This window comes from Engystomops pustulosus, chromosome 11, assembly GCF_040894005.1.
Source record: "Engystomops pustulosus chromosome 11, aEngPut4.maternal, whole genome shotgun sequence".
Classification (NCBI taxonomy): domain Eukaryota; kingdom Metazoa; phylum Chordata; class Amphibia; order Anura; family Leptodactylidae; genus Engystomops; species Engystomops pustulosus.
Window position 1 is genome coordinate 76,951,115 of NC_092421.1, and position 16,709 is coordinate 76,967,823.

General features: G+C 49.3%; 1 protein-coding gene across 1 annotated transcript; it reads right to left on the bottom strand.

Annotated features, from left to right (window-relative positions):
* Positions 1–3,208: 3,208 nt before the first annotated feature.
* Positions 3,209–7,203, bottom strand: NPM3 (nucleophosmin/nucleoplasmin 3). The gene is made up of 5 exons (XM_072130062.1): positions 7,048–7,203; positions 6,074–6,159; positions 5,853–5,972; positions 3,905–3,998; positions 3,209–3,802 (listed from the first exon to the last, which is right to left on the bottom strand). The coding sequence occupies exons 1-5, from the start codon at positions 7,064–7,066 to the stop codon at positions 3,693–3,695; spliced, it is 429 nt and encodes a 142-aa protein (XP_071986163.1). The 5' UTR covers positions 7,067–7,203; the 3' UTR covers positions 3,209–3,692.
* Positions 7,204–16,709: the final 9,506 nt, after the last annotated feature.

A 16,709-nucleotide genomic window follows, 5' to 3' on the forward strand; every position in this document is an offset into this window, starting at 1 on the left:
AAGAATATGGCACAACTGTAGTTTTTATTTTGGAATTGATGATGAATGTCGAGTGTGAACTATTTGTGGACCTTTCAGAACTTGCACAGCAGATAAGACATCATTACACAATGGGGGTCATTTACTAAGGGCCCGATTCGCGTTTTCCTGACGTGTTACCTGAATATTTCCGATTTGCGCCGATTTCCCCTGAATTGCCCCGGGATTTTGGCGCACGCGATCGGATTGTGGCGCATCGGCGCTGGCATGCACGCGACGAAAACCGGGGGCGTGGCTGAACGAAAAACCGCCGCATTAAAAAAAAAAAAAATCTGTCGCGAGCTTGCACTTACCTTCACTCAGCCCGGCTCGGTGAACTCCAGTGCGTTCCGATGCTTTTCAGCGCAGCAGCGCCACCTGGTGGACGGCGGAGGAACTGCCTTAATGAATCCCGGCCGGACCCGAATCCACCGCAGAGAACGCGCCGCTGGGTCGCGAATGGACCGGGTAAGTAAATCTGCCCCAATGTGTTACAGCCTTTGGTAGAGTTTAATAAGTTTTCAGGGCTGGGGGCCATTTTTAATATTGATGATCTATTCTCAGAATAGGTTGTCAACATCCTTGAAATGTTTCTTCTGGAGCTTCTCCTCCTGGCTGTATGCATCGGGTCATTGTCATGTTGAAGGCCCAACCACAACCCAATTTCAATGCAGTTACTGAAGGAAGGAGATCGTTGGCCAAGATCTTATGATACATGGCTACACCCATCGACCCTTCAATACGGAGCAGTCGTTCTGTCCCCTTTGCAGAAAACCACCCTCGAAACTATGACGTTTCTATCCATATGCTTTAAAACGTGACAGTGGTCTTATGGTTAAACTCATCCTTCCTCCATGACTCGCGCTGATGCCAAAAAGATCCATTTTCATCTGACGACATGACGTTCTTCCAGGCCTCCTCTAGATCATCCAGATGGTCACTGGTGAATTTCAAATGCCCAGGGCAGGTGCTGCGATGGGTCGGGTGACCTTGCATGTCCTGTATTATTTTATTTCATGGCGGCTTATCGTGATACGAACAGTAATCGGTGAGACTGTGGTCCCAGCTGCTCCAGGTCATAGACCAAGTCCTACTGGGCAGTTTCTGGGTCATTCCTGCATTTCTCAGAATCATCCTTATCCCAAGATCTTACCTGGCGCCTCAGACCAAGGAAGATTGACAGACATTTAGTGTTTTTTCCATTTTCCAATAGTGTACCTCTGGCCAATCACAGCCGTGGCTAGTTGCATCAATTTGTTGGGGTGGTTGTTCGACCACCAATCAGGCGATATGTCTGGATCCGGTGGACAAAATTGAACCCATTGAACCCAACCATTAGGTCTGTCATCTATAGTAACACGTTCAAACAGGTGCAATAAAAACTGGTAGTGCAGGGTAGGTGGAGCTACAGGTAATGAGTGCCGAGTAGGTGGAGCTACTAACAGGGTTGAGAGAGCAGATTTTTTGCTGGTTGGTATTAATGTAGGAATTATATTTAGGAATGTGATTTAGATTCTCTCTAGCCCTTAAAATGACCTGCGATAAAAAAATCTCTCCATTATTTGTAGGGCGGGGGGGGGGGGGGGGCGGGGGGGGGGGGGCGGGGGGGTTATCAGATACTTATTTTCCCCACTGTATGAGGTGTCATGAGGTCTGGAGCAGCGGCTTTCCCAGCAGCGGCTGTAATTGGCAGCGCCCTGGTCCTGCGCCATTGGGCACACAAAGATCATTCCACTTCACTTCATCTACAAGGTCTTGTGTGAAGTTCATATATAACACATGAGCTAACAGGCTCCCTGTAAGGGCATCTACCACCAGGATGAAAGACTGCATGCAAATGAGCCTGAGGGGCTCCAGGCTCCATTAACACCTATGGAGCCAGGAAGCCCCTCAGGCTCATTTGCATAAAGTCTTTCACCTTGGTAGTAGATGACATTTAACACAATGTTACATATTTTACACAGAGAAGATATTCTGATGACTTACTATTGTAAGAACAACACAATGAGACGAATGTGCAGAATCCCTCGACACATCAATTACAATAAAACCTGTCTCAGAGAGTTCATTAACGAGCGCTGCTCCTGAGGAGACTTCATCATTACAGGCTACACGGCTTTACCTGATTCTTGAGAGAGGCTGTGATTTCCCAGACTGATCATTATGGATAACGCTTCCACCCTCAGGGGCCTTCTTCAGTCTTACGTTAATGAAGCGTATTCATTTTAACATAATATACAACGTATCAATTTGTACAGACCTGATACTTATCAAAGCTGAAGTTGGTTGCTACGGAGGGTGGACATGGCGGCAGTATAGTTGGTACTGCTCTCAGGGGTCAGGGTTGGGGTCTCCACTCACCAATGGGCTACCACACAGCAGGAGGTACTTCTGTCTAAAGTTCTGAACACCAATCTGACCACTCAGTGATCGGCAGTGCAGTAATGTGAACAGAACTGATTGAACGTTTGCCAATTTCTTTCCACAAGTTTTTAACGTTATTCGCACTTTCCAGGAATCAACCTCCAAGTTCTAAGAGCCCCAATGACCCTCTCATAGAACTGAAACAAGTTTATGACACCCAGAACAAGGGGACCGAGACCTTAGAGGTCCTGAAATGCAGGACAGTCTAGTAAGGCCACGGTCCACAGAGGTATTAGGTAAAGGGCCTCTGCAGGCTCTAGGAGCGATGCACAGTGGCACAGACATTGCTGCCAGTGGGGGCCCTCAAAGCAGTAAATTGGTGGAGGCCCTGGGGTGCATGCCCTGGGATCCCTTCCCATAATCCATCCCTGATTGGGTGGCCTGCTCCCCAATTCCTAGTCATCCACTCAAAGGTCCAACAACTAAGATGCAGCCTGACTTTTTCGATGTGTCCCTCCATGGCCCAATACACCTACACGCCTCCGCAGCCCCCGCTAGTCACATGCCACGGGCAACTAGAACGGTTCTATTCTCGAACACTTCTGATAAATCTGCCCCCTACTTGCGGAAAGCACATTGGATTTGCTGCTAAAATTTTTCATAAAGCATCATGGGAAGCGAGGGCAGCGTGCAATAGACTCTAGTTGAGGGGAAAGAGAAGAAGAGGAGTGTTTTCTTCACCCACGTCACGTCTGAACACAACACCTGAGCACCTTGGCCAAAAAGTTGAGCGTTTGCATTTATATAGATCAACAAAACAACAGGCTGAACTTTGTAAACTGTATTCCCTCCCCCCATTCCTTTTGGAGGGGGGCGTCTGCTTCACCATAAACAAGGACCAGAACCAAAAGACTAAGAATATACAAAAACATTCTAAAAGGTCTAAATTCAAGTACAAAAATAAACATATTGTAAAAGGCACGGTCGTGTCTCGTATCGAGGTGAACGGTTCTCCGGATGTCAGCGCCATTGGGTCAACTGGGTGGAGAACGGCTCGGAGGGGGAAACTTAAAGGGACTCGCTCTTAAGATAGAACTTTTTAAGGCGTCACCAGAAACCGCAATGGAAAGTCAAACTTGAGGTGGACCGGCAGCAGGGACCTCGTTGTCCAAAGCTGGAGCTAGCATGGAGACACCTAAGATTTGTATTTTTCAATCAAGAAAAGCCGAAAGGTTTGATGGATCTTCCAGCTCCTGGAGGTCTCCATTTCTGTGACCACCACAGCCTTAAAGAAAAGCCGTAAAATTTCCTCAGTTCCTCATTTTCTTGTTGGCCGGTTTAATGGGGCTTAATTCTTCCTCATCGTCGTCATCATCATCATCTACATCCTCCTCCTCTTCAAGATCCGAGTCTGGGAGTGCTGCAAGGAGAAGGAGAAGGGTCCAAATTAACATTCAAAAACGGCAGCATATCAACCCAGTTTTCACAACATAAATAGACAAGAAGGCGGAGCAGCACTTACACACTATGATGTTTCCAGAAACCTGAACAGGACCGGAGCCCGACTTCAGACGAAAAGTCACCGGAGGCTGAATGACAAAGTTATCAAGATTCACCTGCACCAGAGAGAGAACATATAAAGTAACACAGAATATAATACAGGATGTAACTCAGGATCAGTACAGGATAAGTAATGGCATGTATGTACACAGTGACTGCACCAGCAGCAGGATAGTGAGTGCAGCTCTGGGGTATAATACAGGATGTAACTCAGGATCAGTACAGGATAAGTAATGGCATGTATGTACACAGTGACTGCACCAGCAGCAGAATAGTGAGTGCAGCTCTGGGGTATAATACAGGATGTAACTCAGGATCAGTACAGGATAAATAATGTCATGTATGTACACAGTGACTGCACCAGCAGCAGAATAGTGAGTGCAGCTCTGGAGTATAATACAGGATGTAACTCAGGATCAGTACAGGATAAGTAATGTCATGTATGTACACAGTGACTGCACCAGTAGCAGAATAGTGAGTGCAGCTCTGGAGTATAATACAGGATGTAACTCAGGATCAGTAGAGGATAAGTAATGTCATGTATGTACACAGTGACTGCACCAGCAGCAGAATAGTGAGTGCAGCTCTGGAGTATAATACTGGATGTAACTCGGGATCAGTACAGGATAAGTAATGTCATGTATGTACAGTGACTGCACCAGCAGCAGAGTAGTGAGTGCAGCTCTGGAGTATAATACAGGATGTAACTCAGGATCAGTACAGGATAAGTAATGTCATGTATGTACACAGTGACTGCACCAGCAGCAGAATAGGGAGTGCAGCTCTGGAGTATAACACAGGATGTAACTCAGGATCAGTACAGGATAAGTAATGTCATGTATGTACACAGTGACTGCACCAGCAGCAGAATAGTGAGTGCAGCTCTGGAGTATAATACTGGATGTAACTCAGGATCAGTACAGGATAAGTAATGTCATGTATGTACACAGTGACTGTGCCAGCAGCAGAATAGTGAGTGCAGCTCTGGAGTATAATACTGGATGTAACTCAGGATCAGTACAGGATAAGTAATGTCATGTATGTACACAGTGACTGCACCAGCAGCTGAGTAGTGAGTGCAGCTCTGGAGTATAATACAGGATGTAACTCAGGATCAGTACAGGATAAGTAATGGCATGTATGTACACAGTGACTGCACCAGCAGCAGGATAGTGAGTGCAGCTCTGGGGTATAATACAGGATGTAACTCAGGATCAGTACAGGATAAGTAATGTCATGTGTGTACACAGTGACTGCACCAGCAGCAGAATAGTGAGTGCAGCTCTGGAGTATAATACTGGATGTAACTCAGGATCAGTACAGGATAAGTAATGACATGTATGTACACAGTGACTGTGCCAGCAGCAGAATAGTGAGTGCAGCTCTGGAGTATAATACAGGATGTAACTCAGGATCAGTACAGGATAAGTAATGTCATGTATGTACACAGTGACTGCACCAGCAGCAGAATAGTGAGTGCAGCTCTGGAGTATAATACAGGATGTAACTCAGGATCAGTACAGGAAAGTAATGTCATGTATGTACACTGTGACTGCACCAGCAGCAGAATAGTGAGTGCAGCTCTGGAGTATAATACAGGATGTAACTCAGGATCAGTACAGGATAAGTAATGTCATGTATGTACACAGTGACTGCACCAGCAGCAGAATAGTGAGTGCAGCTCTGGGGTATAATACAGGATGTAACTCAGGATGAGTACAGGATAAGTAATGTCATGTATGTACACAGTGACTGCACCAGCAGCAGAATAGTGAGTGCAGCTCTGGGGTATAATACAGGATGTAACTCAGGATGAGTACAGGATAAGTAATGTCATGTATGTACACAGGGACTACACCATCAGCAGCATAGTGAGTGCAGCTCTGAGGTATACTATAACATGTACTCACCATAGTCTGACAGGACAGTTTGAGGGTAGCGATGGGCACGGTGATGTCCTTATTGTTGTAATCTCGCGCTGTCACTTCCACCACATTATACTCGTCTTTGGCGCCTTCCCCAAGACTGATCTGTGGGGAAACTCAGTTTCATTCATCTCCAGTAGAAGTCATTAAAAAAATACTCATCCACATTGGAAACAAGTGCGCCCCCCACTGGTAGGATAACTTACTGTGCACAGGGACAGGTTAGGGTCGTAGTCGTCCTCCTCGTCCACCTTGAAGGTGTAGTAGGTGGTCTTGGAAGAAAGTTCACAGCCTGAGGGGAGAACAGGACAGGCAGGGTGACAATACATACATACAGGGGTGACTATATACAGCCGGAGTGTGGGGGGGCACCGCAGGGACCTACGGGGGCGACCATATATACAGCCAAGGGGAGAACAAGACAGACGGGGTGACTATATACACAGCCGGGGAAGACTAGCCATACAGGGGGGCAACCGCAGGGATGGCCGGGCGAGACTAACCCTAGGGGGTGGGGGGGACAAGACGGCCGGGGCGACCACAGGGACAGTCGAGGGGCCATACCAACCGTCCCCCAGCTTTCCAGGCGCGCCAACCGTCCCCCAGCTTTCCAGGCGCGCCAACCGTCCCCCAGCTTTCCAGGCGCGCCAACCGTCCCCCAGCTTTCCAGGCGCGCCAACCGTCCCCCAGCTTTCCAGGCGCGCCAACCGTCCCCCAGCTTTCCAGGCGCGCCAACCGTCCCCCAGCTTTCCAGGCGCGCCAACCGTCCCCCAGCTTTCCAGGCGCGCCAACCGTCCCCCAGCTTTCCAGGCGCGCCAACCGTCCCCCAGCTTTCCAGGCGCGCCAACAGTCACCCAGCTTTCCAGCCGCGCTAAGTCACCCAGCTTTCCAGCCGCGCTAACAGTCACCCAGCTTTCCAGCCGCGCTAACAGTCACCCAGCTTTCCAGCCGCGCTAACAGTCACCCAGCTTTCCAGCCGCGCTAACAGTCACCCAGCTTTCCAGCCGTGCTAACAGTCACCCAGCATTCCTGGCAAACTAACCGTCCCCCAGCTTTCCTAGGTGCAGTTAACTAAAAGTTACAAAGTTGGTCCAAGATTAAAGATCAAGAAGAAAGTAACAGAATGCAGCTGATAGAGGCGGGCGTGCTGGGTCTTGTAGTACTTCCTCTACAATCTTACCGAACACGTAGCTGTCCATGGCGCTGCCGAGAATCCTGCGAGAGATCACACACGTGGGTCACCCTGCGCTGCCGGTACAGAGGCGGAAGGGGAGGTGCTAGTCGCGGCGTGACGTCACCGCGCGTATAAGCCACGCCCACCATTCATGCTGCTTCCCTTATAGGCGCCGCGTGCAAGGACCCGCCCATCATTCTTCTACCTGTCCCTTTCCTTACAGGCGCCTCATGCGGAGGGGAGGAGCCGGCGGCGTGACATCACCAACCCCTCCCCCACCTCTTCAGGATCGCTAGACTAACCGCCCAGTAGCTCACTCCAAAGAGGCGGGGTCATCGCGCTGACGTCACGGCACCTTTTCTCACACGTGTTTTAACTTACACTTCTAGGGACGATGACGTCATCACCTCACATCACGTGTTAGTGTAAGTTGGTGCTGGGCAACATTTTGGTGTTTCGAAATAGTTAAAACAAAGTTGGAAGCGGAGTGTCTAAACCAATCATGCTGCCTCCTGAAACAGAATCTACTCTTTTTTTGGCTTTTAAAATTATGCAAATGAGCCTCAGGGGCTCTTGGTAACATCACAGAAGCCCCTTCTGACTGTGGTGGGTGCAGGGTGATATTTTGGTGGCTGCTGAAAGATACACTCTGGGGTGTGAGGGTGCGGCCACACGGTGCGCTCTTGGTGCGTTTTTCGCATGTTTACCATGTTGTTTTTTCTTCATTTCTGAAAGTTTTCAGTGCGTTTAAAAATGGACCAAAAACGCCAGAAGACCTGGTGCCACACGTGCCATTTTGTCTGCGATTGCAAACACAAACGCAGATAAAGGCGCACCCATCGGGGCAGGCTGCGGCCCAATCGCATCGGCGTTTCTATGGTAACGCCTGCGATTGGGAACCGCCGGTGTTTTGCATTAAATAAATGCAGGCTCGTTCCCAATCGCAGGCGTTTCCATAGAAACGCCGATGAAATCGGCCCGTCCCGGTGGGTGCGGCTTTGTTTACGTTTGCAAATGCAGAAAAAGGGGCACGTGTGGCACCAGCCTAATGAGATGACCCTCCCATCACCCTGTAGTCACTGAAATGACCTCGGTTCAGGCACTGCTGCTGACAGGACTCCTGTAGGACACCTATCTGGTGCTCCCAGCTTGCCTGCTGCTGACAGGTCACCTATCTGGTGCTCCCAGCTTGTCTGCTGCTGACAGGTCACCTATCTGGTGCTCCCAGCTTGTCTGTTGCTGACAGGTCACCTATCTGGTGCTCCCAGCTTGTCTGTTGCTGACAGGTCACATATCTGGTGCTCCCAGCTTGTCTGCTGCTGACAGGTCACCTATCTGGTGCTCCCAGCGTGTCTGCTGCTGACAGGTCACCTATCTGGTGCTCCCAGCTTGTCTGCTGCTGACAGGTCACCTATCTGGTGCTCCCAGCGTGTCTGCTGCTGACAGGTCACCTATCTGGTGCTCCCAGCTTGTCTGCTGCTGACAGGTCACCTATCTGGTGCTCCCAGCTTGTCTGCTGCTGACAGGTCACCTATCTGGTGCTCGCAGCTTGTCTGCTGCTGACAGGTCACCTATCTGGTGCTCCCAGCTTGTCTGCTGCTGACAGGTCACCTATTTGGTGCTCCCAGCTTGTCTGCTGCTGACAGGTCACCTATCTAGTGCTCCCAGCTGTCTGCTGCTGACAGGTCACCTATCTAGTGCTCCCAGCTGTCTGCTGCTGACAGGTCACATATCTAGTGCTCCCAGCTGTCTGCTGCTGACAGGTCACATATCTGGTGTTCCCAGCTGTCTGCTGCTGACAGGTCACATATCTGGTGCTCCCAGCTTGTCTGCTGCTGACAGGTCACATATCTGGTGTTCCCAGCTGTCTGCTGCTGACAGGTCACCTATCTGGTGCTCCCAGCTTGTCTGCTGCTGACAGGTCACCTATCTGGTGCTCCCAGCTTGCCTGCTGCTGACAGGTCACATATCTAGTGCTCCCAGCTTGCCTGCTGCTGACAGGTCACATATCTAGTGCTCCCAGCTTGTCTGTTGCTGACAGGTCACATATCTAGTGCTCCCAGCTTGCCTGCTGCTGACAGGTCACATATCTAGTGCTCCCAGCTTGTCTGCTGCTGACAGGTCACATATCTAGTGCTCCCAGCTTGTCTGCTGCTGACAGGTCACATATCTAGTGCTCCCAGCTTGTCTGCTGCTGACAGGTCACATATCTAGTGCTCCCAGCTTGTCTGCTGCTGACAGGTCACATATCTAGTGCTCCCAGCTTGTATGCTGCTGACAGGTCACATATCTAGTGCTCCCAGCTGTCTGCTGCTGACAGGTCACATATCTGGTGCTCCCAGCTGTCTGCTGCTGACAGGTCACATATCTGGTGCTCCCAGCTTGCCTGCTGCTGACAGGTCACATATCTAGTGCTCCCAGCTTGCCTGCTGCTGACAGGTCACATATCTAGTGCTCCCAGCTTGTCTGTTGCTGACAGGTCACATATCTAGTGCTCCCAGCTTGTCTGCTGCTGACAGGTCACATATCTAGTGCTCCCAGCTTGCCTGCTGCTGACAGGTCACATATCTAGTGCTCCCAGCTTGTCTGCTGCTGACAGGTCACCTATCTGATGCTCCCAGCTTGTCTGCTACTGACAGGTCACATATCTAGTGCTCCCAGCTGTCTGCTGCTGACAGGTCACATATCTGGTGCTCCCAGCTGTCTGCTGCTGACAGGTCACATATCTAGTGCTCCCAGCTTGCCTGCTGCTTGCCTGCTGCTGAGTGCGGGTGGGAGCTCTGGGCTCACTGCAGAACTAACAGTAGTAGCAGAGTGTATAGGTGATCAGGCTCCTCTGTACACTGTATACAGCGCTGAGCTCTGGGCTGAGGAGATACGAGGTGCGGGCAGGGGTGGCTGCTGTTACCTGTGGGGTGGCTGGGCCTTGTGGTGCACTGACCTGTCACGCTCTCAGGTGGACAAGAGGGCTTCCACAGGAACGGACTGTAGAGGTTTTAGGGGGTCTGCGCCATGTTTGTGGCGGTCATTGGTGTGGCCCTTGATGATGGTTGAGGTGCAGCTGGACCGGACAACAGTGAGACAAGGAGGAGGAGATGTAATAATAACTCTTAGGCCGCGGTCACACGTTCCACTAGTGTTGCGCTCATAACCTGGCCCCGATCTCTTCCCCTCCCCTTTTTGGCTGAGCCAAAAACTATAACGTGTGTTTCCTAGAATAATCCATGGACTTCTATGTCACCTGACTGCTCCGAGAACTTCTGTCCATCTTGTTAGCAGGAGGGAATCCAGCAGTTACATCTTATAGTCAGCTGATCGCAGCTAAATTGGCCGATTTCAATGAAATATTTAAAGGTCTCATCTGTGACAAGGAGGGGACCACAGGAGGTCTCAAGTCTTCAGGGTGTACATATTATCCCCCCCCCCCCCCCCAAAAAAAAAATGTTATAACCCAGACCACCTGTACACAAGTGTAACAAATTGTACTTCTTAGAGCGGCATTTATTTCATGTACTGGGTGTATAAACGTATTTGCGCCATTTTCTTGGGGGCTTTTTTTTTTTTTTTTTACAGCTTTCATTGAGCGCTTCAAATTACACAACTACTTTATTCTTTGGCTTGGTACCAAATCTATAAAAGGTTTTATTGCGTTATAATACATTTTAAATTAAAACCTTGTGTACAAAATAAAACTTTTTTTCTGGTGCTTATAACTTTTTTTTTTTTTTTTATACGGAGGTTTTCACTGCTACTATTTTGAGGACCGTAAGACTTTTTGATCACTTTTTGTTACTTTTGTTTATGCAAAAAAAAAGTAGCATTTTGTTTGGGTGCGATTTTCCCCTTATGGGGTTGACGAGGGTCCAATCTCGTGGCCATAGCTTTTATATCCAATAACAACCCATTATGGGATGAGCGCACCCTTTAACCCTCCATGACTTATCTTTATGTCAAGAAGTTACCGGTATTATGGATTTATGAAGAGGGATAGAATTTGAGATTTAAAGGGGCATTCACTTTCAGTTTCATTAATCTTCCATATACAAACATTTCTTCAATTGGATGCTATTAAAAAAAATGTTCCTGTGTGAAGATAATTTCTCATAAATGTAGTCATATGGTCCCTTAGAAACTAGTCTGTGTCCTTGGTTACGGCCACCTCTGCTGGAGGGATTGCACAAAGATACAAAAGTTTTTGTGTATGAAATGTCCGGATGTTGCTACATGTCGCACAGCCGTCCTGTGGTAATGATCGCTGAATCCTGTTGGTCCGGCAGGACTCTATAGCGCAAGTCTGGCCACCACTGCTAGAGTGTGACGTGGTCGTAACCGAGGAAGCTATCTCGTTTCTAAGGGACAACATGACTACATTTATGAGAAATTATCTTCACACGGGAACATTTTTTTTAATAACATCCAATTGAAGAAATGTTTACAAATGGCAAATGAATTTAATTAAATGTAAATGCCCAGATGAGAATACCCCTTTAAGGTAGCGACTACAGGACTTCCATGCCAAACTTCCATGCCAAGACGGCAGCGCCCACATATATGATTGTCGGCAGCATCGATAGCAAGAGTTAGTGGTGGTGTTTGCTCCTGTGCCACCGTGTTATAGCAACCACGCCCCCTGTGTCCCACTGAATACATCAAGAGAACGAAGCCTCAGGTAGGACCACGCCGCTCGCCGTGTACATCAAGAGGACTAAGCCTCGGGTAGGACCGCACCGCTCGCCGTGTACATCAAGAGGACTAAGCCTCGGGTAGGACCGCACCGCTCGCCGTGTACATCAAGAGGACTAAGCCTCGGGTAGGACCGCACCGCTCGCCGTGTACATCAAGAGGACTAAGCCTCGGGTAGGACCGCACCGCTCGCCGTGTACATCAAGAGGACTAAGCCTCGGGTAGGACCGCACCGCTCGCCGTGTACATCAAGAGGACTAAGCCTCGGGTAGGACCGCACCGCTCGCCGTGTACATCAAGAGGACTAAGCCTCGGGTAGGACCGCACCGCTCGCCGTCTACATCAAGAGGACTAAGCCTCGGGTAGGACCGCACCGCTCGCCGTGTACATCAAGAGGACTAAGCCTCGGGAAGGACCGCACCGCTCGCCGTGTACATCAAGAGGACTAAGCCTCGGGTAGGACCGCACCGCTCGCCGTGTACATCAAGAGGACTAAGCCTCGGTTAGGACCGCACCGCTCACCGTGTACATCAAGAGGACTAAGCCTCGGGTAGGACCGCACCGCTCGCCGTGTACATCAAGAGGACTAAGCCTCGGGTAGGACCGCACCGCTCGCCGTGTACATCAAGAGGACTAAGCCTCGGGTAGGACCGCACCGCTCGCCGTGTACATCAAGAGGACTAAGCCTCAGGCAGGACCGCACCGCTCGCCGTGTACATCAAGAGGACTAAGCCTCGGGTAGGACCGCACCGCTCGCCGTGTACATCAAGAGGACTAAGCCTCGGGTAGGACCGCACCGCTCGCCGTGTACATCAAGAGGACTAAGCCTCAGGTAGGACCGCACCGCTCGCTGTGTACATCAAGAGGACTAAGCCTCAGGCAGGACCGCACCGCTCGCCGTGTACATCAAGAGGACTAAGCCTCGGGTAGGACCGCACCGTTCGCCGTGTACATCAAGAGGACTAAGCCTCGGGTAGGACCGCACCGCTCGCCGTGTACATCAAGAGGACTAAGCCTCGGGTAGGACCGCACCGTTCGCCGTGTACATCAAGAGGACTAAGCCTCGGGTAGGACCGCACCGCTCGCCGTGTACATCAAGAGGACTAAGCCTCAGGCAGGACCGCACCGCTCGCCGTGTACATCAAGAGGACTAAGCCTCGGGTAGGACCGCACCGCTCGCCGTGTACATCAAGAGGACTAAGCCTCGGGTAGGACCGCACCGTTCGCCGTGTACATCAAGAGGACTAAGCCTCAGGTAGGACCGCACCGCTCGCCGTGTACATCAAGAGGACTAAGCCTCAGGCAGGACCGCACCGCTCGCCGTGTACATCAAGAGGACTAAGCCTCGGGTAGGACCGCACCGCTCGCCGTGTACATCAAGAGGACTAAGCCTCGGGTAGGACCGCACCGCTCGCCGTGTACATCAAGAGGACTAAGCCTCAGGCAGGACCGCACCGCTCGCCGTGTACATCAAGAGGACGAAGCTTCTTAGCATTGAAGCCAGCAAATGAATGTTTGGCATGGAAGTCCTGTAGTCGCTACCTTAAATCTCAAATTCTAGCCCTCTTCATAAATCCATAATAACTTCTTGACATAAAGATAAGTCATGGAGGGTTAAAGGGTGCGCTCATCCCATAATGGGTTGTTATTGGATATAAAAGCTATGGCCTGGAGGTTGGACCCTCCTGTATGAGCGGGGAAACCTCTGGATATAGAGAACACAGATGATCAGATTATGTGTCCGAGTCTAGTTTCCCCTTCAGGGTCCCATAGAACAGGCTAATGTGTCGCCCATAACGCTAAGCACCTTCATATAGCTTATTAGGGAAGTGTCACATCCGTCCACCCCCCTCCAACTAGAAATAGATGGTCCCTGCAGTCTAGTGTTTATAACAAGAAGCAGCCAATCACTGACATCATCCAACAAAGCCGTTGATTGGCTGCGACTGTCACATGATGCCCGCAAAAGAGGTTAAAAAGTTTGAAGTCATTTTATCCTTATTGGACGATTCCTTTAAATCCCCTGAACCCCGGCTGCAAAACACATCACCTGTGTCCACACAGAAGATCATGAGCGATGCAAGGACTCGGGTCTTAAGACGTCTTAAGTGAAATCATCGGCTTTTATAGTAAAGATTCACATATTACACACGGCATTCCCAGGAGAGACGTACATGCCCCGCACAATGGCGTCATAGCCCTTGATGGCCACGTACCGACAGCACCACCCAGAAACCCCATGCAAAGAGGACAAACCCAACACAAGCAGCAGAAGAAGAAGAATACAGAGATGGAGGAGCCAGCACCTACCTGGTACACGACGACCCAGGACGAAGATCTGTGCTCTGGATGTCCCTATAGACCTGGTCAGAGGCTCAGAGCTCTACTGTACACTGTGCATATGATTAAAGGGGTGCTGCAGGATGCTCAATAGATGACCTATCCTTAATCAGCTTGAGCTGCAATACCCTGAACTGCCACACTTGGATGTATGGCACTATGGGTACACATTGAGAATCCTACATAACCCCCTTATACGAGGAGCTGCATTGCACTTTGACTTTATCAGAAAGAAGAAATAATAGTGAGAAAAAAAAAAGAAAATTAAAAAGTCCTTGTGGCACCGATACAGGAAACGGAAGGGTCCTGGACAAGTCATAACCTAATATGAATAGATGGGGGTCGCAGTATCTACACTGATCAGTAAGCACCCAGCTTTCCCTGACACAAGAAACCTGGACGAGGACTTGTATTTGCTGGGAACGTTCTATACTTTAGTAGTGATTGCTCCATGAAACCCCCCCCCCGATAAGTGGGGAGTTCAACAATCCTGGAAATAACAGCGCTGCAGAGCAGATTCCTAGCTGTACCCCTCCAGTTCCCAACCGCGGCCTTACAGGGAACACTCCCAAGAGGAAGCCGAGATGGATCATACGAGCTGGCGACATGCAATCTGAACGCCCCTTTAAAGGGAACCTGTCACTAGGAGAGCCATTTTTAGCCCTCCCCCAGTCCCCACAGAGCATAGTACATACACTGCCAAAGGGTTTTTGTATTAAAAATAGGTTTTACAGAAAAAAAGATCTGTTATATTGTACCTTTCATTAGCATCTGCTGTGTGACTAGGCAGTTGCCAATTGGGAGGGGCTGGAAAGGAGCAGTTCCCCCCCCCCCCCCCACCCTTGGGAAACTTGTGACCTTTTCAAATATATGAATAACTCTCCACACTCGGGATTGGCTGTAGAGGAGCAGGGGGCGTCGCTAAGCCCAGTGATGGGTGTTTTCATATATTTGAAAAGGTCACATGGAGGAGCTGTTCCCCAAGGGTGGGGGGGGGGGACTGCTCCTTTCCAGCCCCACCCAGTGGGCAACTGCCTAGTCACACAGCAGATGCTAATGAAAGGTACAATATAACATAACTTTTTTTCTGTAAAACCTATTTTTAATACAAAAGCACTTTGGCAGTGTATGTACTATGCTCTGTGGGGACTGGGGGAGTGCTAAAAATGGGTCTCCTGGTGACAGGTTCCCTTTAAATGTGACTTAAATGTAAAAATTACTCCTTCAACTTTTGGCAGGTTTAGAATAGTCTGAAATCACAATATTGGGATTTTCTGCAGATCATCCCACGTCACCATTAAACTTACCCCATGCACAGTCCAACCAGCAGTTCCCCTTAATACATTACTAGCGCTCCATTCACTTCTATGGGGCTGGGGGAGACAATCATAGAGCGGTAGACTAAATCTCCCGGTAATGAGGTGCTGGTCCAATGCACTTGACCAGTGCTCCGTTCACTTCTGTGGCAATGGCGGGCTTCAATTAAGGGACATCACCACCAGGATGAAAGATTGTATGCAAATGTGCCATAGGGATTCTATTAACACCTATGGAGCCTGGAGCCCCTCGGACTCATTTGCATACAACCCTTCACCCTGGTAGTAGATGCCCTTTAAAAGAGGTGTTGTGTCATTCCTTATATTTATCAACCAGATATGGGATAATATAGGTGGACCCCCACATTCAGCAGTACGGAGGAGAGGTAGACCTCCTCATTTGCTCTATGCTGATCCGGAAGTTCCATACAAGTTAATCCTATGCTCCATGAACTTCTCTAGGATTTCCCATCAGCTAACAGATCCCCCATTCGGCTGATTGCAGGGGGTCCACATCTAATTGTGTGGATGGGCCATAAATAATAGTATTTGTAACGTTACTTCTAGACAATTATTTTATCTGCCACATGGTTCCCTATAAAAGTGAATGAAGCACTGATGACACAGAGATTCGGCCCTTATCCCCTCTCCTGTGGGCAAAGGACACTTGTCAGGGAGAATTGGGACAAACCATCCATCGGTAGTTTAGTTCCCGTTTAGTTCCCCAAATTGACCTTTAATAAGTCCCTCTACGTCCCTTATTAAAATAAAAACCGAAGCACAGGCAGCACCAAATATGGGTCCAATAAGCACCTCATCGGACCCATCTCTAGGGAAATATAAGAGGATTATCATTATTTAATAGCAGGAACAGAGGGAATAACTATAGGACCATAACGTCCTGTGGATGGTTTAGTGTCTCAATTCACCCTGACAGGTTCTCTTTAAAGGGGTTGTCCATTTTCAGCAAATAACTGTTTTTGTTTGGAAAGTTGTAGAACTCCATCCCACAATGTACTTTCTATAGCAATTACTCAAGGTTTTCTAGATCTCTGCTTGCTGTCCTGCTATAGAAAGCTTCTGTATGGTTAAACACCGATTCCTAAGCATGTGATGTCACACAAGTCCAGGCTTATTGTATCCCCGGTCATGTGATGTCACACAGGTTCACGGCTCATTATTTCCCTGGTCATGTGATGTCACACAGGTGCACGGCTCATTATTTCCCTGGTCATGTGATGTCACACAGGTGCATGGTTCATTATATCCCTGGTCATGTGATGTCACACTGGTGCACGGCTCATTATATCCCTGGTCATGTGATGTCAC

Excerpts from the sequence above, each read along its gene's own strand:
- NPM3 (XM_072130062.1), bottom strand. Across the intron at positions 5,973-6,073 it reads CTAACCTGTCCCTGTGCACA|ATCAGTCTTGGGGAAGGCGC; the intron begins GTAAGTTATCCT and ends GTTTCCCCACAG. Across the intron at positions 3,803-3,904 it reads TTCTGGAAACATCATAGTGT|CACTCCCAGACTCGGATCTT; the intron begins GTAAGTGCTGCT and ends TTCTCCTTGCAG.